This window comes from Microtus oregoni, unplaced genomic scaffold (assembly GCF_018167655.1).
Source record: "Microtus oregoni isolate MIOR12 unplaced genomic scaffold, Mior012 000003F_ref0000135, whole genome shotgun sequence".
Taxonomy (NCBI): Eukaryota; Metazoa; Chordata; class Mammalia; order Rodentia; family Cricetidae; genus Microtus; species Microtus oregoni.
Genome location: NW_024543062.1, coordinates 32,127,632 through 32,150,861, shown reverse-complemented (window position 1 = coordinate 32,150,861; position 23,230 = coordinate 32,127,632). Strand labels below are relative to the sequence as shown.

The 23,230-nt window shown below is 45.3% G+C and overlaps 1 protein-coding gene across 2 annotated transcripts in view; it reads right to left on the bottom strand.

Moving 5' to 3' along the window:
* The window catches only part of Coro1c (coronin 1C), a 73,368-nt gene that overhangs the window by 9,525 nt on the left and 40,613 nt on the right, over positions 1 to 23,230 (bottom strand). For both annotated transcript variants that reach the window (XM_041648328.1, XM_041648329.1), the window contains exons 3-6: positions 18,532 to 18,654; positions 3,998 to 4,127; positions 1,557 to 1,738; positions 333 to 452 (exon numbers count right to left, since the gene is read on the bottom strand). In XM_041648328.1, the coding sequence (XP_041504262.1) occupies positions 333 to 452; positions 1,557 to 1,738; positions 3,998 to 4,127; positions 18,532 to 18,654 (555 nt within the window). The remainder of the gene's footprint in view (positions 1 to 332; positions 453 to 1,556; positions 1,739 to 3,997; positions 4,128 to 18,531; positions 18,655 to 23,230) is intronic.

The window sequence follows — 23,230 nt, the reverse complement described above, 5'->3', positions numbered from 1 at the left end:
ACCGTGCTCCATTGAGCATGAGAACCTTCTGCTAAATTAAAGCAGCAGGATCTTAAAAATCACACTGAGGCCAAGAAGTGGCAGTGCACCCCTTTAATCCTAGCACTTGGGAGGCAGAGAACTCTGAGTTCAAGACCAGCCTGGTCTACAGAACTAGTTCCAGATCAGTCAGGGTCACACACAGTGAAACCCTGTCTCAATAAAAACAAAACAAAAAACAAAACAAACAAAAAACAATCCGCACCCCCACAAAAAATCCCCACACTGAGACCCTAAGACCCTGTCAGCCCAAAGCCCTGCTCAGAACAAGGGAAAACTGGGAAGGGGCCTACCGGGTTCCAGAGTGCCAACTGCCGCTCACTCATGCGGCTAAAGCCAGTAGTGAAGACGTTGCCGTCAGCCAGGAAGATGGCACGCATGGGCCTGGCTCCTTCGTGTGCTTTTTCCTTCTCCTAGGAAGGAAGGGAGCAGATGCAGATTTTAGACATTTAGACAGGATGGGTAGGTTGAGTGTGAAGCCCATATTGGGAGCCAGTCTCACTTCACACACGCAGTGGGCCATTCCACGTTCCTTGGGCAAGACCTTAAGGTCACGGTTAACTACTGCCTCCCCGTCATGAGGAGAAGTGACACCTAGTAATATGGTCAAAGTCAGCAAGCAGAGCCTAGGACAGACTGAGGGAGGAGCCCCATTCCTACACATTCTGTTGCTGTCCCAGCCCACACACTACAGCCATCAAGCACACATCCAAGGGCTCTGCCATACACGTTTCTCAAGAGGGTAACCTACAGGCTGGGGAAGCCACTAGTTTCTCCAACATCAAAGAGCATAAGGAAGGCTGCTCCTAGCCCTGTCTAGTTAATGAGAGCAGCTCAGCAGCCACCCTTGAAGATACTGGGTGGACAAGCACAGGGCCTGGAAAGACCCTCTGGTGGTGGGTAAGCACACACCACGACTACTGTCCAGCACTAGACAGGGCTGATAAGTCACTACATCTCAGCTGGCCTCAGAGCACAGCTAAGGTGAGCTGTTCTTGGAATTCCCATCTGCAGCTGCAGGCCTGACATATACCTCTTCAGGCAGGATGTGCGACTTTGTTGAAGCCCTACTGGGTAGCAGATCCTGGGCACTAAGATGATGGCAGGACCTGCTGCAGGTCTGCAGGGCACCTGGATACTGTTCTGGGATTGGGATGGACATCAACTAGAGAGCACCAGTGAGATTCCCAGACAGGTCATAGTTCGTTCGGGCTCATCAAGACCTGAAAACTTCTAGGGGATATCATGAGCTGTTAAGTGCCCCTGCTGTACCAATACTCAGAAGGCAGAGGCTAACGTATTTTTGAGTTCCAGGCTAGTAAGGACTATACAGTGAGATTCAGTCTAAAGCCACCATGAAGGGACAGAGCTGAGCCAAGGCTGAAAATGACTGGAGAGAAGAGAGACTGAGGCAGTCACCTCCCTGCACACAAGGACACCATGGCTTAAGCGTGCAGGTCCTCCAAGTAGAGTCTAGGTCACTGATTGGCTACCAAGGCTGTACTAAGAACACTCACCGCAACGATCTCCTGTTTCCTGGGATCAATGACTCTCACTTTCTTGTCTTTGGACGCTGTGCAGATGAGGCTGCCATTGCGGTTCCAGCTCACATTGTAAATCATGTCTGAATGCATGTCGTCCAAATTGATGAGGGCTTCCCCTGTCCCCACATTCCAGATGATAATGGCGTTATCACAGCCTGCACCAAGCAGATCAACAACAAGATGAGAAACGCCCACACAACATATGAGACAAAGCTACAAGCCCACAGGGACACAAAGGCATGGGAAGGAAGATGCTGATGACAAGAGGCCCTACCTACTTACTGGGGGGCCAGAGTGATAGGATTTCTGTAAAGCAACATGGTGAAGCCATCAGCCAACAAAAACAAGAACCACACCAAAGCCAGAGTCCTGTTTTTTAGAGTCAGCTGGACTAACGGAACTAGGCAGTTTCAAGAAGGTACCCTTTTCCAGAAAGATAACATCAGAATGGACATCATTTCTGCTCCTGAGGTACCTGGGGTAGCACTGACTCAAGTCTGACACTGTGAGCCAGGGGTCCTTCCTGTATATGAAATCAGGGTAAGCTACAGCAACAGAAGGGAAACAGGACTGGCTTGCTGTTCTCAGAGATCTTATCTTAAAAAGGGAAGTTGGGGCCAGAGTGATCTGTCCATGACGAGAAAAGGCTGCAGTGAAATCACGCAGACATGTGGATTCAGAAGATGTTTCCCAGAGAGGCCCATGATCCCTTAGACACTCAGCCCCATCCCTGCTTCAAAAGTATCTTCTAAGCCAGTGGTTATCAACCTGTGGGTCTTGATCCCTTTGGCAAACCTGTCTCCAAAAATGCCTACGTAGCCGGGCGGTGGTGGCGCACGCCTTTAATCCCAGCACTCGGGAGGCAGAGGCAGGAGGATCTCTGTGAGTTCGAGACCAGCCTGGTCTACAAGAGCTAGTTCCAGGACAGGCTCCAAAGCCACAGAGAAACCCTGTCTCGAAAAAACCAAAAACCAAAAACCAAAAAAGCCAAAAATGCTTACGTTATTTACATAAGGATTCATAACAGTAGCAAAATTACATTGTGAAGTAGCAACAAAAGAGTTTTATGGTTTGGCATCACTACAACATATGGAACTGTATTAAAGAGTCAAAGTGTTAGGAAAGTTGACAACCACTGTTCTAAGAACATACCTGAGAACCAAGAGCTAGAAGCAGGAAACTCGTGTTGGAAAACATGTACAACAATATAAAATGCTGTAGCTGACTTCTGGGGTGGAGAGCTGAGCCTTCCTGTATTGGCTCCTCCAGGGAGCCTGCTCTCGAGGGAGTGCCAGGCATAGAGTGGTCGGACAGTCCGGAGGTATAGGCCCAGCAGTCAACCAACCAGTCTCCTCTGCTTGCACAAGGCAAACAGGAAAACAGTGACCAGGGAGGACAGCAGGTCCTTTCCATCATGCAGGCGCCCCCTCCGCCCCCGCTCAGGCTTTGGTCCCTAGATCATCAGAAAGACTCAGGTATGGTCAACCATGGCTATAAAAGTTGATGCCCTACAGTGTCTTCTGTGAAGAGGCCTTTGGCAGGTACCTGGAATTAAATTTTTAACTTCACTCACCATAAATAAACATCTCCTATTCTTGATTAAAAATTGATGTGCCCAACTTGAAAAAAGACATGTTTTTAAAATAAGTCAGTATTGATAAGGTATAATTCACACATACCCATTACACTTAAGGTAAGCTCTGACAAATACCTATAACCAAGAAAGAGCTTACTTCCATTACCCCAACAATTTAACTACAGCCATCTGTATTCCTGTGTGTGTGCACTGTAGGATCTTGCCATCAGCAAGTCTGGCCTGTCATTTGATCCCAGGGACCTCCATTTCTTTCTCTCCGCACTGGGACTGAAAACACTTGCGTCACACCTGGTTTCCCTAACAAGGGCTCTGGGGACCAGACTTAAGAGATCTGAAGCACTTTATTGAATGAGACATCTCCCCAACAGGCTAGTCTTGAACTTACTGAACTACCACATCCAGTTGATGTATTGCTTTTAGAAAAAAAGAAGGGAGGGAGGGAAGGGAAAGAAAAATCTAAAATTTGGGCATAAGCAAAAATTTCTGTAAAATGAATCTGGAAATGAGGCAAGAGCCAGTAGGAGCTGGAAGACAGACACTTCCATACTCCACACTGAGACAGGTGCCAAGGTTCATGGTGGTACAGTCTAACTGAAAATCCAGAGGCAGCATCGGTGCCCAGAGCCAGGGCTGAGTAGATAAACGGGGCTTTGCTGGCAGAGGGCAGCGGGAGTGTGTGCAAAGAGCACAGAGCACCACACCAAGTGTGCAACCCTGTCTACACTTAAAGAGTCTGCCATGGTCCTTGGTCTGCTTCAGTGGAGTCACACCTGTCACTCCCCGCCACACGAGGCCAGGCAGCCTGTGGGGCTCCTACCTGCACTAAGAAGCACATTGCGGGCCGTTGGATGCCAGGCAACGATGCCAACTCGTTTTGAATGACCTTCTAAAATCACCACAGGCTCAGTCAGGGAAAGGGTCAGTCCATTTTCTGGGATCTGCCAAACCTGTTGGAAAAGGAAGGAGAGTGTTAGTTTGAAAGCCCTGTCACATTTTATTTCCAGGTAACTGTGGCCACCCAGTGGCACCTGGGTAAAACGTACAATAAAGTGACTGTCTTAAAAATGTAAATATATAGGGTTGGAGAGATGGCTCAGTGGTTAAGAGCACTGGCCACTCTTCCTGAGGATCTGGGTTCAGTTCCTAGCACTCACATGGTGGCTCTCAGTCATCTATGGTGGGATCCAATGCCCTCTTCTGAGGGCTCACTCTATATGCAGATAGAGTGAGCACTTATCTACGTAAAATTAGGAAAATTTTTAAAAAAATGTAAATATACTAAGTACTTGATAACTCTGTGTTTCCTCAATTGGGGCCTGCCAGACCAATAGAGTCCTTAGAAGCACAGGCTGTTCGTTTTGACTGAATCCTGTTTTCTTTTCTCTTCAGTAAGATTTCCTTTCTATAATGTCATAGAAATATTGCTAACATCCCAATGTAAAGCAAAGAGCCTGTGCTTACAAGCATTCGTCCCGCAGAGGGCATACCTCAGTGCTTCTTTGGGGGATTCAGTCATTTTGTCCTTTCTTTTAGTGTTCCATCTCTCCCCACTGTGTGGCTCTGAACTACCGCACATTAAAGGTCATGGGAGTCACCACACCCAATCTCACATTACTTTTTGAGATAGTGAAAATTTCTAAAATCTCTGTTGGTGGTTGTATGTATCCATGAACATATTAGAAATCTTTAAGCCAGACAAAGTGGTACATGTCTTTAATCCCAGAGGAAAGTGGATCTCTGTGAGTTTGAGGCCAGCCTGGTCTACAGAGCGAGTTCCAGGACAGCCAGGACTATAAAGAAAAACCCTGTCTCCAAAAACAAAACAAAACAAAACAACAAAAAAGAACAAAAACAAAACAAATCAAAACCAAAAGAAAAAAAAATCACTGAATTGTACTTTTTTTTCCCCATGTGAGATGGACAGGGTTTCTCTGGGTCACAGGGAGAGGAATGGCTTCTTTGGTCTTATTTTAGAGTCTTGCTATGCAGCCCAGTCTGGCATCAAATTCAAAACCACCCTCCCCACCTCAGTCTGATAATGCTGAGATCACAAGCCTGAGCCACAGACACAGCAGGTGAAGAGGGAGGTTTTAAAAGCCAAGCACAGGATACTCTCTCTTTCAAACCCGTTACAAGTAAGTGGAGTGGCACCACTGCCCTAGAAGAGCACTAAGAGTGCACTAAGTAGTACATGGCATCTACTTCATAAAAGAAGTTTAAAACAATTATTCCTTAAAACCCAGGTGCTCTCTGAGAACAGCTAGCAGCCTCAGGAGCAGCCCTCTCTCCAGACCAGCATACTGCCTCACCCCTCCCTGACAGGTTTGCTCCCCTGCGGTGTGGGGCAACTGTTTCCTTTCCAGTAGGACAGTGTGATTTCATCCTGATACACAATTTCTTTACCTCAATAAAACTAAAAGGTTTATAATTAGCCAAACAGCTCTGGGTTGAACCTGGCCATCTGAGTATAATCAGAATTGGAACTGTCAACAGAACACACAGGAAACAATAATTATTACTTTGAGGAAAGCATGAAGTTGGCAGAGACAATCATGAAAACTGGTGCCTCAAAAGGTACTCGTGTGGCAGTGCCACATACTAGCTCCAGATGGCGCCCTCGTACCAGCCTGCTGGGGTTCCTATGAGCCACAGCAGTGAGCTTTGTAAACCCTGAGCATGACTGAGAGAGCATTTCCCCCTGGGAATACAGGAGCTGCAGAGGCCAGCACCGGCTTGCTTTCTCTAGCATCCTTCACCCATCTTCTGCTTGAATGGAGAGGAAACGTCAACATGGAAAGCAGCGTTGATTATAGGGTGGGAGTCTTAATCCTGGACAGCTGTGTCTGCACTGTACTGCGAGCAGACTTAATGGCTCTCCATCAGGTAGGCAGATGCCCTAGACTAGGCACCCAAGCTTCTTTTACTCCCTAGGTCCAACACACACACAGTATTTACACCACAAAGCAGGTCTGGTACTAATGATCTACTGGGCCCGACTCTAGGACTCCATGGCTGAACAAGAAACTGAGCTTTCCAATAGACTGACAACCAGGAACAGCAAATATAAGTGGTAGAACATGGAAGGTGCTGGAGCTGGATGAGATCAAATCACATAAATGTGCTACAAATGTAGACTGCCCACAGCAGTTGTGACCTGAGGTGATGATGGTAGAGGGTGGATATGGTGACATGAACCAATGCATTTTAGATGATGCCCCGCATAAGCAGAAACACTGTAGCATCAGTTAGGTTTGTTCCTCATGTTATTCAGAGTCTAGTGTGACCAGAGCTGTGCTGCCTTAAGTAGGCGCTGCTGGAAAACACAAGAGTCTCCAGTACCATACTACACAAGCTGGCCCATTGATGAGTCCCTGAGGAGACGACCTCTAAGAATGAAAAAAAGTAGGCAAAAGGGAGGAATAAAGAAAATCAAGTAGCCAGTTTCCAAAAGAAACACCACAAATGCACAAAGCAATTTTCTAAAAAGCATTTAAACAATGCTTCAGAGAGGCTGGCTGAGGGGCCAGAGAAAGGAACCAGTCAAGATGATAATGCCACAGGCTCTGACAGCTGAAGAAGTGTCTGGGAAAGTCTGGGAAACAAAATGAAAAGACACCAGAACCAGTGCGTGGATGAGAATAAACAGTGCTCTCCCCGCCGGGAACTGTGGGAAAGGGCTGTGTGTCTTCCCACACTCAGCACACCCTCTGGCTGGCGCTGCAGACCCTGCTCATGGGCTGTCATTATCTGGCTCTCTGCCCAGAGGGTGCCTGCTACTTCTGGTAATGGCCTGTCAATGTGGACTGAAGGTCTTGCTTCCTGGGGACAAAGAGCATAGTGCCATTCTATGCCTGAGTCTTATGCACAAGTTGGCACTCTAGCCTGGGCCTTTGGGGCTACGATGCTAATTAGCCATGTTAGCACCAAACTCTTCACTGCTGGGAGCCAAACTCCTTGTTTATCCTGAGGGAGCATGGGCTGTGCTCACATAGGGTTCTGGAAAGGTCAACTGAGCTAAGGCTCTGCACAGCATTACCCTAATAGGAAACTGCTAATGGGGAGGGACAATGGCTCTGGAGCTTAAAAGCCTGGGTCCTGGGCACTGCCCCCCTCAGCTGCATGACACCTCTGACAAAACCGTGCTCATGTGAGCCTGAGTTTCCTAGTCATATGACGGGTGCTGTCCCTGCCTCCCCTGTGCTACTGCAGTGATCACGTACACACATACGCACAGACATCAAGGCTTGGGGAGCCAATGAGCTTGCTGCATTCCTTCCAGACTACACCTCTTCCCTCCTGTGACCACATACATTTTTAGGGTTGAACACCATGATTTCTGAAAGGAATCTTGTCTTATATTGAAATAAATTAGTACCTACTTACACCCAACGTGTCCAACGTGTGAAAGCCTGTGTTTGTGCCTGAGACAATTCATGCTGATGTTGTTTGTGCAGGCTGGTGAGCTTTGCTCTGTTCTGTGGCACCCCAGCACCAACCTGCTTTCTTACCAACACTGAGTGAGCAGGGAGACAAACAGCAGAAATATCCTCCACAGAGGGCCTCACAGCACAGCAGGGAGCAGGGACAAGTCACTACCTACCCTACTAAAAGAAAAAAAAACCAAAAGCTTTTGAGTCCCTAAAATGTTCTACTGGACAACACATTACCACAGAAAAGTTCTACTGGACAACACATTACCACAGCAATGTTTTGTTCCAAAAGAAAGGAAAGCAAGACAATGAGCTCCAAAGGGCTCCCAGATGAAAGCGGGTGTCAATCATTGAAAACCACCAAGGTTCTGAAGAAACTACTCAAGCATGTGTTTGTGACAACTGTGTCCTTTGCTCATTTGAAAGCAAGAGGACAGCAAGGGAGGCAGTTCAACGGAGCCAGGCAGGGAGGAGCCGGGCTCCTCTGAAGTATAAATGCAATTGGTTTAACAGTTTTATTTCCAAACATGGCACAAATTTCAAACACACAGACTGTTTGCAGACCCCACTCTCCTATCTTGATTGCCCTCTGGGAGCCTGCTGCTGGTGAGGCACTAGAGCTACACTGCGGGAGTGCTTTCCTTGCCAAAGGCCGTGTTTTTAAAAAGCCAAAGACACTGATTTCAAGGGAACATGAAGTTGAGATGGTCTCTCAAGACACCAGGTGAGGGATTTGCTATAGCAGCTTGGAGGGCCCTGTGTGAGGCAGAGTGTGGAGCCTCAGCATTTTCTGGAGAGCAAGCTGAGCCTGGAATTAAGTCTGGAGCTGCCAAAGGCAAAGGATCAACAACCCAGAGCAATCTGTGCACCAGACACACCACAGGACATGCCACATCACGGCTTCCACTTCTACTCCAAGAAATAAAGTTTGCTGGAAAATCTGTGATAAAAGCGCAAACAAACATGGTGCAGTGCCTACTTCTGTTCATTTCTATAGGCTAAAGACTGATCTGGGAAGAGGGGTGAAAACATTCGCCAAAAATAAATAATCTGCCGCTGTTTAGGATGTGATAGCTGGAGACAGCTAAGGGTTACCTTTTCATCTCCCAGACTCTGGGGGACACTGCTATGCACATCCCCTCCCCTATTGGAACTACAGCTTTTACACTTCTATCTGAGCACCGCTCTACAGACATGGGTAGCCAACAGCAGGCATGAACCTAACTTGACTGTTCTTGGAATTATTTCAATCACTGCCATTTACTGGGGCTAAAATTCCTCCAAGTAAAATATTTAGAAACCACAATCTCAAAAACTCTCTGTATGAAGTTATCGCCAAGGAACAGAAAGCACAATATAAAACCCTGGACTGGCAAAGGGCAAAGGCAGCTTCTGGAAAGAGAATTCACCTGCTATTTGTTAGTGTTAAACACTGTTCCATACAGCAGGACCTAAAATGCAAGCTGTCCACTGGACTCCACTTTTAAGTTGCCTTTAGGGTCTGGAGAGAAGGCTCAGCAATTAAAAGCACTGGCTGCTCTTCCAGAGGGCTTAGGTTCAATTCCCAGCACCTACATGGTAGCTCACACTGTCTGTAATTCCAGTTGTAAGGGATCTGACACCCATACACACGCAGACAAAACACCAAGACACAATTTTGCTGGGTGCCTTTAAATCCAGCACTTGGAAGGCAGAGGCAGGTGATCTTTGTGAGTTCAAGGACAGCTAGGGCTATACTGAGAAACCCTGTCTCGAAATACCAATACACACACACACACACACACACACACACACACACACACACACACAGCCTTAAAAGATGGGAAGTGGGGCTGGGCGAGATGGCTCAGTGGGTGAAAGTGATTTCTGTACAAGCTGATGGCAGGGTTCAATCCCTGAAAGCCATGTGAAAAAAATGGACATGGTGGTGTGCAGCTGCAGCATTAGTACCCCTACCAGGAGAAGGAGGTGGACAGGAGGGCTGCCTGGGGATCACCTAACCCTGACTACACAGCGCACGGCACAGGGGACCCAGCCTCAACAAGGTAGAAAGAGAACCAGTTCCAAAAAGATGTCCTCTGACTGGCACATGCCACTCCACACAACAAGTAAAACATAAAACAAACAAATAAAAGATGGAAAAGCCAGGCATGGTGGCCACACCTATAATCTAGCATTTGGGAGATAGAAGCAGGAGAACCCTAAGTTCAAAGCTATAAATAGATAACGGATATTGGCCTTTCCTGTCCTAACACTGGAGAGATGCTGCTTCAGGCGAGGCAGCTGACAAATGAACAAACCCATGATCACAACTCAATGGGTGTAAATAATTCAAAAGCAGTTTTTAAATTTAGGCTTATCCTCTCACAGGCATGGAGGAACCGGCTCTGCTGTCCCCCTACAGAACATCAGCTGAAGGTGTCCTTTCGGCCATGGATCCACAGCACATACCCAAAGTCACCACAGCAGGCCTCACAATCTTCCAGTTCTGCCTGACCCTCTCACACAGCACCCCACTGGCTATGTGAGGTGGAAGCTGAGAGTCTGGGAACTTCTCGGCTGGGCACACTGCTAATACCTGAGGCTGTGGGGCCACCGCCACTGCCAATAACCCATGCAGGGCTCTTCTGTTTGTTTGTGTGTTTGTGTGAAAGTCTCCAGCTACTACCCTTAGCACAGAGGTGGAGGGAAGTTGTCACGACAGATGGGGATGAGCAGACGTGCTTATAAAGGTCACTTCAGCTGCTCAGCTCTGAACTTCAACAAGTCTGTCAGAACACACAACTTAGAGTCACTGAGTGATTCAAGCATGATCTAAGTGGCAGGCCCGTACTTAAGAGTTTAGGAAAATTAGGGAGATTTAGCCTAGAACACTATTTAATTAAAAAAGTGTTTGCTCTGCCAAGATGGGGCAGCATCAGAGGATTCTGGGAAGAGAGTGGTCTGAATAACAGCTGGTATTGGGGTGTTCCCAAACCTCAAATACACAGAGCAAGTAACAGACCAAAGCACTCAGGGACAGATGAGGACTCAAAATCCCAGTGACAGAGCACACTTCTTCCCTGACCTGACACAGCAGGCTATGAACACACTCTGGCAACCAAGAGGGGTTTGCCTGTCTTAGCAGCAGCTGATCATGGGAGACCCCTACCCCCACCCCAAGGCCTGGAGAGTCAAATACACCCTGGACCTAGTGCTCTCAAACCCCACCAGCAAGGACTTCTTTTCCTTGACAAGAAAGGCCAATGGAAGAGAAAGAACCCAGAGGGAATGGTTGACCCCACTGGAGCAGGCAGGAAACGGGGGTGGGGTGGGAATAGCAAAGGAATGAGAGAGGCCAAACAAAAGGCAGGCCAGGAAAGCAAACCTCCATAAACATGTTTTGTGAGAGCACAGGCCAAAGCAAACCACCTTCTGGAAACTTCAAACTAAACTCACACAAAACTTCAGTGTGAGCACTCTTCCACGAACACACGTGCGCTCCCACTCCCGTGATGAGAGTGGCGTGAGAGAGATGGCTCAGTAGTTAAGAGCTCTTGTTGTTGGAGGACCCAGGTTCTATTTCCAGCACCCACATGGTAGCTCACAAACTTATCTAACACCAGTTCTAGGGGATCTGATGCCCTCTTCTGACTTCCATGGGCACCAGGCACATACTTGATGCACAGACGACACACAATAAAATATCCACAAATGTAAAATATATAAACCTAAGAAAAGGGGCTGGAGAGATGGCTCAGAGGTTAAGAGCAATGCCTGCTCTTCCGAAGGTCCTGAGTTCAATTCCCAGCAACCACATGGTGGCTCACAACCATCTGTAATGAGGTTTGGTGCCCTCTTCTGGCCTGCAGGCATACACACAGACAGAATATTGTATACATAATAAAAAAATAAATAAATATTAAAAAAAAATAAACCTAAGAAAAAAAAGTAATTTTAAGAGCATGCTAAAAAGACATACTTTAAAAGTTAATAAAAAAGTGGCATGCTATTTCAAAATAAAATTAAAAAGACATTAAGAAAAAAGATAAATCAAAACTGAAAATTTAAAAGATAAACCCGGTGGCGCACGCCTTTAATCCCAGCACTCGGGAGGCAGAGGCAGGCGGATCTCTGTGAGTTTGAGGCCAGCCTGGTCTACAAGAGCTAGTTCCAGGACAGGAACCAAAAGCTACGGAGAAACCCTGTCTCGAAAAATTAAAAAAAAAAAAAAAAAAAATCCAAAAAAAATTAGAAATTAAAAAAATATCACTTTAAAAATAAAGGAGGGGGGGCTGGAGAGATGGCTCAGTGGTTAAGAGCATTGCCTGCTCTTCCAAAGGTCCTGAGTTCAATTCCCAGCAACCACATGGTGGCTCACAACCATCTGAAATGAGATCTGGTGCCCTCTTCTGGCCTTCAGGCATACATGCAGAAAGAATACTGTATACATAATAAATAAATAAATAAATAAATATTTAAAAAAAAAAAAAAAAAAAAAAGAATGGCATCTTTAAAAAAAAAAAAAAAAAAAAAAAAAAATAAAGGAGGGGGCATACTGGAGAGACGGCTCAAAAATTAAGAGCATTGGCTATTCTTGTAGAAAACCTAGGTTCAATTCTAAGCACCCACAATGTGGCTCACAACCTTTTTTAACTCCAGTCCTAAAGGATCCAATGGTATATCTGGTATCTGTGGTTCTCGCAGGCACATGGCGCACATAAACTCATAAGCATAAACATAAACAAACCAATAAGGTACTCCAAATAAAAGCAGCCACCCAAGAGGCCCAGGGGAAGATGGTAGCCTAGCCCCAGCAATTGTAAAGAGGTGGGAGGCCGTCTGAGGAAAGTCTAAGAGCACTGGCACTGGAGAGCACCTTCCCCACCACCTGCTGTGTGGCTGTAGCATCCCAAGAAGCTGCTCTTTGTAATGAGCTGAAAACAGCCTCCTGCCCATCACCAGTTCTTTCCAAGTGCTGAAGCTGGTCCTGGATGTCTCCATAGGAAACCACCTGGTCTATCTTAGTGGCTCATGATGAGTAACGGGCTGGGTGCTGACAGCACATGTGCTGTCTTCCTGTTAACTGTGCCATAGGATGGGTACTTTCTAAGTGCAGTATCAAGGGGAAGACCAGATGGACATCTGGTCTACCCGAAGACTTGGACCACCATTGCCTACCCTCAGGTCAACTGGGCAGACAAGCCTCCATGAGGTCACCAGCACTGAAGGGTCATGTTCCTCATCCAAAGTCTGTAGTTCAACTGCCAAGCTGAAAAAGGCAAAGACTGTAGGACTTGGCACTAAGCCAAATCGAACAAGTACTATACACAAAAGGAAAAGTTCTCCAAAGTAAATAGCATGGAAGAAACATCAGTAAGACCTACAGTCTAAAGAAGGAAGAAAAGGCCCAGAGCAAAACCCAGGTATACAAATCCTACCCAGGAAACAGAAGGAAATGGATCTGTGAATTCCAGCCCATCTTGGTCTATACAGAAATTCCAGGCCAGAAGGCTACACAATGAGTGTCTTAAAATACAGCAAAAAAGTCTGGACAAACTGACAAATACTGAAGACAGGAACAGGTCATAGGAGCTTCCAAATGGTGTGTGGTGGGCACACCTACAGTTTTGGCACTTTGCACACCGAGGCAAGAACATTGCTGGCTTGAGGTAAGTCTGGGCTATAATGCAAGACCCTATTTCACACACACACACATGCACACAATCCTGATAATTTGGAGTAATTTTCTGGGGTTGGAGAGATGACTTGAAACTATGGGGCTGAAGATATGGCTCAGCAGTTAAGAACACTGGCTGCTCTTGCAGACTGAGTTCTGTTCCCAGCACCCATGTGACAGATCATAACATAAATATCTGTAGGTGATGGTGGCACACGCCTTTAATCCCAGTATTTGAGAGGCAGAGGCAGGCAGATCTTCATGAGTTTGAGGCCACTCTGGTCTACAAAGTAGGGTCTAGGACAGTTAGGATTGTTATACAAAGAAACCCTGTCTCGAAAAACCAGGGAAATAAAAACAAACAAACAAACAGCACCACTAACAACAACTCACGGCCCCCTGACAAAAACAAAAACAAAAAACACCTAAAAACAAACAAACAAAAAAATCTGTAGCTCCAGTTCCAGGGGATCCAATGCCCTTTTCTAGCCTCTTTGGGAACCAGAAATACAAGTAGTAAACATATGTTCATGCAGGCCAAACCTTCATACAAATAAAATAAATAAATCTAAAAAAAAATTTAGAGACTTGGACTATATATTAATATATCACACCATATATTTAGGAGCATTGATTCTGAATTACCAACAACAAAGAAAAAAAACCTTATAAGTAGCCGGGCAGTGGGGGTACATACCTTTAATCTCAGCACTCGGGAGACAGAGACAGGTGGATCTCTGTGAGTTTGAGGCCAGCCTGGTCTACAGAGCGAGTTCTAGGACTGGCTCCATAGCTCCTGAGAAACCCTGTCTTGAAAAACCAAAACCAAAACCAAATAAAACAACAAAAAACTTATAACTAAGCAAAAGGAATGACTGATAAGGAAAAGAAAGTTAATATCTGATTTCCACAGCAACACCATTTATCAAAAGAAAATCAAACAATACCCAGCTAGATCTTCACCTGTGGGTCGTGTGTGTGTGTGTGTGTGTGTGTGTGTGTGTGTGTGTATGAGAGAGAGAGAGACTGGGGGAGATAAAGATTTCTTCTGCACACAAGATCTGTGTACAATGGATGTATGCAACACCAGATATTTAATACAGATGACCAAACATCTGTGCATTCTAGATTCTGGGCCAATGGTAGCTCCTGAACCAATCCTGAGGGATGACTACTTTTTTTTTTTTTATTGATGGGACAACCCAGGATGCTCTCAAACTTATGAACTTCCTGTCTCGGCCTCCAGAGTGCTGAGGTAACAGGTGTCAATCTGATTTCACACCAGGCCTGAACATCTTTAGTAAACGGGTGGAAAAAGCAACAGCATGGCTTTAAAAGCTACTGGCCTCCTTATAAACTACTGTCTGGGGCTGGAGAGATGGCTCCTTAGTTAAGAGCACTGGCTCCTTTTTCAGAGGATCGGTGTTCAAATCCTGTACCCACAAGGTAGCCCCAAACTACCTATAAATCCAGTTTCAAAAGACCCTACACACATACATGTAGATAAAGCACTCATACACATAAATTTTTTATTTTTATCTTAAAAAGCACACTATTTACATTATAATTCTTTTGGGGGGGTGAAGTAGGTGGGTCTTCTGTCTATGTATTATTTTCATTGGTTAATAAAGAGACTGCCTTGGCCCTTTGATAGGACAGAAAATTAGGTAGGCAGGGGGAAAAACAGAACAGAATGCTGGGAGAAATAAAGCATAGTTGGGCAGATGCCATGGATCCAGCCACCAGGTCAGACATGCTGAATCTTTCCCGGTGAAGCTACACAGATTACTAAATATGGGTTAAGCAAGATATGAGAGTTAGCCAAGAAGAGGCTAGATATAATGGGCCAGGCAGTGTTTAAAAGAATACACTTTGTGTGTTGTTATTTCAGGGGCAAAGCTAGCCATGCAGAAGCCGAGCAGGCCTGCTCACCTCCTCACTACAGCGGGGTGGGTTTGAGACAGGGTTTCTCAGTAGCTATAGAGCCAGTCCTGAAACTCACTCTGTAGATCAAGCTGGTCTTGAACTCTCAGAGATCCACCTGTCTCTGCCTTCTGAGGGCTGGGATTAAAGGTGTGCACCACCACCACCTAACTACATTATAATTCTTAACAGTAGCCAAATTATAGTTATAAAGAAGCCACAAAAATAATTTTATGGTGGGGGTTATCACAATATGAAGAACTGTATTAAAGGGTAGCAGCGTTAGTTAGGTTGAGAACTGCTGCCCTAGATAACTAAGAACGAGCAACAATCACAATTACCTCTAGCACCCAGACCATGATGTAGAAACATTACTTTTCATTCGAAGAAACCAGGGTGTAATAGAAATGGTCAGTCAATGTCTGGCAGAGATGCCCAAGGTGAGCTTGAGACCCTTGAACGAACCACAGTGAGGAGCAATCAAAGACAACACAACCGTTTCAGATCTCAGAGAATACAGGGCAGGCTGAGCATGGAGACATGGCAGTTTTTTTTTTTTTTTTTTTTTTTTTTTTTTGGTTTTTCGAGACAGGGTTTCTCTGTGGCTTTGGAGCCTGTCCTGGAACTAGCCTGTAGACCAGGCTGGTCTCGAACTCACAGAGATCCGCCTGCCTCTGCCTCCCGAGTGCTGGGATTAAAGGCGTGCGCCACCATCGCCCGGCTTGACATGGCAGTTTTTGAAAGTGATCAAATACGTTCAAGTTCATTAGTTCAAATGAAGTGAAGAAAAAACTTCATTTTCTGAGGATGACAGAGTGTTAACTTGTCACCTTGGAAACAGAGTAAACTGAAGAATCAGGTAGTTGCCCACACTCCCTTTCCTATGCAATCCAGAATACCAGGTAACTGAACAGAAAGCAGGTGAGCTGCACTGGGCAAAATTTGGCTCAAACTCAAAAACAGAACAGAAGCAGCTATGAGAGCCACTCTGTGCTCCTTTAATGATTCGCTATCTGTAGGAATGAAGCTCTAACAGTTGTGCAAACCCAAGAGGACAGAACTACAAGGGACTGGACCTGTGTTGACTCTGAGATCTAACTTCACATTTTCAGGAAACTCAGGCTGGAGCCCCTGAACTGCTCCCGAAGGACACAGTCAGCAAAAAACAGACAGTTGAAAAGTACAAACCAAACATTGGCATTCTTTTTTTTTTTTTTTAAGATTTATTTATTCAATATGTATACAATGTTCTGCCTGCGTGTATGCCTGCACGCCAGAAGAGGGCACCAGAACTCATTACAGATGGCTGTGAGTCACCACATGGTTGCTGGGAATTGAACTCAGGACCTCTGGAAGAGCAGGCAGTGCCTTAACCACTGAGCCATCTCTCCAGCCCCAAATATTAGCATTCTATGCAACACTGATCTGGCATTTAGAGAAGCATGTGTGAGCGAGCAGCATCCTAAATAAAGATACACGAGTGATCTGAAGGCCATCACTCACAGAGCAGCGGGTGTGTGGGGAGGGCACGTAAGGTGGCAGAGTAAGAAATCACCTGGCCCACTCCATTCCCTTCGGCACCACCTCTTTCAATACCGGTGTTTTATGGAAGCTGTTGTATTAAAGGATAACAGGATTGGCAAGGTTGGCAATGAGGAAACAGATAAAACCGGCTTCCTCACAGCAGTCAGGACTCTCAGCTATATGCTCTGGCAGCAGGCCTAACCTGTGTTCCCTTCCAGTAGCTAACATATCCACAGTCACTGGCCATCAGTCTAGAAGCACACACAAAAGGACTGACTCCTTTACTGGCAGCATGCCCAATATGCTTTTAGCTGCCAAAAGCCCACGAGAAAGGTAGGAAAATGTTTAAACAATGTAGTTCAGGAACTGATTTGCTTGCGTACATTATTTTAGTTAATAAAGCATCCTAAGCAACAGACAACAGAAAGAAAATGGAAGGAGTATGGTTCTCCATGCTTTGCCTAAAGTAGACTACAGAACATTGAGGTAGTCATATCTAACCTTGTTGATATATCATGGGAAAGTGTTGTCTTAGGGTTTTTATTGCTGTGATAAATATCATGACCAAAAGCAAGCTAGGGAAGAAAGGAATGAATTCAGCATCACAGTTCCGCATCACCATCCATCACTGAGGGGGGGCAGGGCAAGCACCTGGAGGCAGGAGCTGATGCAGAGGCCGTGGGGGTAGGGGTGGGGGTACTGCTTACTGGCTTATTCTGCTTGGCTTGCACCCAGGACCACCACCCAGGGTGTCACTGCCCACAGTGAGTTGGGCCCTCTCGTATCAATCATTAGTTAAGAAAATGCCCCCAAAAAGGCTTGCCCATAGGCCAATCTAGTGGGAACATTTTCTCAATTGAGGGTCTCTCTTCCTAAATGACTCTAGTTTGTATTTAGTTGTCAGAAAACTAGCCAGCACACACTGAGAAGTGATCCAAGTTAATAATCCTACTAGAGGGATAGATAGTGCACACTGAGGAGCAGGAAGCTGTATCCTAAAAGGCGTCTTGTGGACGTGATTGGGAAGCTGAGGCAGGAGGATCACCGAAGCCTAGGGAGTTTCAACACCAGAATGGGCCACTAGCAAGAAAGATCTTCAAAATAAACTTTATGGGCCAGAGAGATGGCTCGGTGATTAAAAGCACTGGCTGCGCTTAGAAAGGACCTGGGTTCAAGCTCCCACATGGCAGCTCACAAAGACTTGCTAACTCCAGTTCCAATGCCCTCTTTTGCCAATATGAGTGCTGTATTTACAGGGTGTACAAATTCCAATGCACACAGGCGAAACACCTATACACATAAAATAAAGGTTAAAATAGCAGCATGTGAAAAATACTTTCCAACATCAACTTGGAAACCAGCCCTTGCTATGTTCCCATTGTCCCCAATAATTGTTGTTATTATACTTTATCTGCACAACTTTTGGCATCTTGCTGTCCTGGAACACAAAGTTTAAGAGAGTACTTTTTTCACTATTTATTTGTTTGTTTGTTTATTTATTTATTTATTTTTTGGTAGGGGTGTTCAGTTAAATGTCATTAACAAAATGATTAGAAAATCATCTTACTTGCATCGAAATCTTTCCTACAGATATCAATTGTCAATGGGCAGGTCGTCATCCCCTCAGACAGAAAAGAACAAAGAACAGTACAACTTGTTGATACAGAGCTTGTAAAGGCTACCTGTCATTAAGCCTTAATGTATAATCCAATGTAGTCACTCGGCTAGGATGCCTACTTTTTAAGCCCTGTACATGTGTGTATATAGCACTGGAAGCAAGAAGTGAGTCCCAGTGCCATGGATCTTGGAACTTACCATAACAGTGCAGTCCTCTGAACCACTGGCAATAACCTGGTCGTTATGTGGACACCAGTCTATGTCCAGCACTGGCCCAGTGTGGCCACATACCGTAGGATAGGATTTGTCAATTCGCCCCGTCTGAAAGAAGAGATAAACCATTATGTGACATGGTGATATGGACACCATCAGCACATGCTCACCATCACTGCCCAGTCGCTGCTGTCTGTGTATGATCATGTTCTTCTTGCTCAGTGCCAACCAGTGAGAACCAACCATTTCCACTCTAGAACAGTCACTACTAATGGCACTCTGTCACATTACAAGGACTCAAAGTTCTGGAACCAAAATATTTTGTCTGCATTAAAAATAGCAAAGACAGCTGGTGCACACCTTTAATCTCAGTACTTGGGAGGCAGAGGCAGGTGGATTTCTGAATTCGAGGCCAGTCTAGCCTACAAAGTGTGTTCCAGGACAGCCAAGGCCACAAAGAAAAGACCCTGTCTTGGAAAAAAAAAAGAAAAAGAAAAAAAAAAAAAAAGAAAAACAGCAAGGAGAATTCATGTCTTTTCCCCAAAATATAATTCTATAGCAGCCACATTGCTGTAGACGAGTTTTACTGGGATAAGGGGGCCCTTTGGTATTACTTTTTAAAAGTTTACTTTATTCTAAACTATGGGGTTTATGTGTACAGGGGTGCCATGCCTATGGAGGTCCGGGGTACTGAATCCCCTTGGAGCTAGAGTTATAGGTAGCTATGTGCTGGAAACTGAACTTGGGTCCTCTGAGAGAGCAGTGCAAGCTCTCAATTGCTAATCCACTTCTCCAGTCCCCAAGTGTAAGAGAACAAGCTACTAAAGTATATATGGTGACTGCTTCGGAAATGACAGACACTGTTAAGGAAAGCTGGAGCTACTGCACAGGGGCTAAAGGGTGAGGTTGTAACACCTCCATCAATAGAAACGCCAGCTAGTCTAGTTCACACCAGGCGCGGGACTTTCCCACCTAGTTCCATATTCCACTAAGAAAAGGATGCTGTTCAAAGTTACCACAAAGCACATATGTTATGTGTTAGAATCTAACAGACAATCTAACAATTTGGGGCCAATTGAGACAACTACATTATGGTGATCTGGGTAAAATATCAGAGCAGCCAGGAGATCAAAGAAGGCACAATAAACACCAGAACAGGAGGAGCACAACTGACAGGGTGGGACCCCGAAGCAACAACTCCAGAGGAAACAATCTTATACACACACAAATGTAACCTGTCAAAACTTACTCTATTAAAACAAAACAAAAACAGACAAAAATACAACAAACTTGAAATACCACTGGAAAGGAAGTTCCAGGCCAACAGGGACTACACAGTGAGATCCTGTGAAAAATATTGTCCAAAACAGCTTTCCAAAGAACAGAAAGGGGAATGTCACTGACACTGCCTCGGAAGGACATGCAGAAAGGGAAGCCCAGACAGAGTACAGCCAGAAACATGAGCACTCAAATATCCACGCACACCACACAGTCTTTAAAAAAGAAACAGGGGCTGGAGAGATGGCTCAGCAGTGAGGAGCACCAGCTAGCTCCTCCATAGGACCAGGATTTGTTTCCCACCACTGACACAGCAGCTCACAGTCATCTGTAACTTCAAATCCAGAGGAGCTAGTGCCATCTCTGGCCTCTGAGGACACAAGGCAGGCACATATGCAGGCGGCAAAATCCTCATACATATAAAAATAAATAAGTAACATGGAAGGAAGGGAGGGAGGGAGGGAGAAAGGAAGGGTAGGATATTCTAAAATATGGTGGTTCATGCCTGTAATCCCAGGACTAGGGAAAATGAGCAAGAGGTATGTGAGTTTGAGACCAGCCTGGCTACAAAGACCCTGTCTCAAAACAAGAGAACACACATATATAGGCCAAGGAAAAAGACAAGCTTGAAAGCAGAGGAGACACAACAGCACAGCCACTGAGTTATCACAGACAGAACAGGAGATGATATGAGCAGAGGGTTCACATGGGGGAAACCCAGGAACCAAGAAGATAACCTGTTTCTCTCTCTGGTAACAAGAGAACTGCCAATTAAAATGACAAGGACTGAGAGACTGCACAGTGGCTAAGGACCCTTGCTGCTCTCCCGTAAGACTTGTGTTCAGTCCCCAGTATCAATGTTGGGCAGCTCACAACCAACCGTTATTCCAGCTACAGAGAATCCCACACACACTCTATCCACCATGGGAATCTTCAAATGCACATGCATACCAACACACACACAATAAATTAAAAATAATGAGGCACTACTTGACATCTATTACAAATAACATAACTGAAAGAGTCTAAACAGAAGTGCAGGAGGAATGTCTTGTTATACTTCTTCTGTAATAGTGACAGGTACACTGATGACATTTCCCCAAAAGTGTCACTTTCTAAATAATCTCGGTGGGGGAAATGTTCCTATATTGTTTATATGAAGAAGATTCCCTATGGCAGCACTGCTAATAGTGGCAGAAGTTAAGAGTCATTTCACTGTCCTCAACCATGGGAACAAACATTTACATGAAAGTTTCATGCCCACAAACACACATAGAAAAATGGAAATGTGTATGAACACTGCCTGACAAAAGAAAACAATTTAAAAACAGAAACAAATGAGCAGATGTGAGAAGATCCTCTCTGATGAGGAAAAGGACAGGTGGTTTTCCACCTACAGCTGTTGTACTTTTCTTCCAAGATAGAGAGGAGGCCAGTGAGTGGTGGCTCACGCCTTTAATCCCAGCACTCTGGAGGCAGAAACAGGTGGATCTCTGTGAGTTCAAGGCCAGCCTGGTATAAAGAGCTAGTTTCAGGACAGGCTCCAAAACTAGAGAAACCCTGTCTTCAAAATCAAAAAACAGAGATGAGACCAATATGGCAAGCCCACAGCATCAGAACATCATGCTCTATTTTCCCAGAAACGTGCCTACTGCTAAAAGGGCAACTTCCACATACTTCCTTTCTATTGGAACCAAATAACAATAAACAGAGCCTGGTGGATCACACCTTTAATACCAGCACTCTGAAGGTAGAGGTGAATGAATCTCTGTGAGTTCAAGGGCCAGCCTGATCTACAGAGCGAGCTATAGGCCAGCCAACAGAAACACCAACTAAAACAAACGAGCAACAACAACAACAGGTAATGGTGATAGATAATGTTTCGGAGTGTGTATGGGAACTAAATTATTCTCTCTCTCTAAATAAATGGAGGCACAGTACCCAAGAGGCAGTTATCTTAAATGTCACTGGCCATCCATACTAGGCTTGAATAGGGAAAGAAAATTCCCACCAGGACATGGGCTATGCAAAGGGCGCGACAGTAGCCTTGCAAGCACTGGCAGCCAGCCATCAGAAACACGGAGTTAATAAAAACGGATACTCTGTAAGCAGCTGCTTCCTCTGCCTACGGTGATGTCACCGTAAATCCTGCTAACAAATGAAGCAGCGTCACACTGCAGCGCTGCACAGAGTGAACTGATTACACACAGAGAGACAAGTACAAGCATGAACATAGCCAGGAAATGGCATTCTGGGTGCACACTGACCATCTGACACACTGCGTACAGAATGGCAGCTACCTTGTTCTCAGGATTTATAACCTCCAAATATAATTAAAACTGAAGCACAATCACACTTTTAAACCACTATTAAGACTGTGATGATGGGGCCCAACAAGATGCCAAGCCTGATGACCTGAGTTCAATTTCCAGAACCCAAATGGAACTGACTCCTTCCAGCAAACTATCTTCTGGCCCCTACATGTGCACTTGGTACATTTTTGTCCCCTAAAAAACAAGTAAACAAACAAACACAATACTGTAGATGGAATATTTTGGTAACTGTGACAATGAGCTAAACTTGTAAGGATGAGAAGACATCACTGAGAAAGACTGAGAGGCACAGAGTTCTCATTCACCCAAGACACATATTCATTTGTCATCCAGTGAACAGCCGAGGAAGTGTGACTGCTCTGTGGGTCTGCTAGACACTCCAGGATGCCACGCATACCTGCCCCTCAGCAGCACGTGTCAATAATAGCACAGCTGGAAAGCTTATAAATTTAATACCAGTTTTTCAGTATCTTTTGTTGACTAAAAACAGACATTTTAAGGGCCTCTGCAATTTTCCAATGTTCTATATTAAATGATTTCATTTTACTAACTTTGCTTCATCCTGGGTTTCACTACTTTTCTTTTTAAAAATTTATTTCTCGTTTGTGCACAAGTGAGTACACATGCCATGGAGGTCACAGAACAGCACTGTGGATTCTGGGGACTTAACTAAGGGTGCCAGGCTTGCATAGTAAGCACTTTCACCTGCCATTTCATTGACCCAGATAGCAAATATCGCTAATTTTGCTTTATTTGCTTGTTTCATTGAGACAGTGTCTCACTGTGCAGCTGGCTGTCCTGGGGCTTGATGTATCCCAGGCATGCATACCACACCACCCAGCATCGCTCCTTTTCTAGTACAGAAACTGCAGTTTTTTGTGTTCTGAGCCTTCAATAAGGTTTTAATTCATTTACTTCCTACTTAGTTGTCTGGTCACATGTCACAGAGTGGCTTCATTGTGCCTCCCCAACCACAACCCCAAGTGGTTGAGATTACCCAGAGTAAACTCAATAACTGTCAAAACCAACACACAGGTTTCTAGAGACTCTGCTCCAGGTCCTGCCTCATAAGC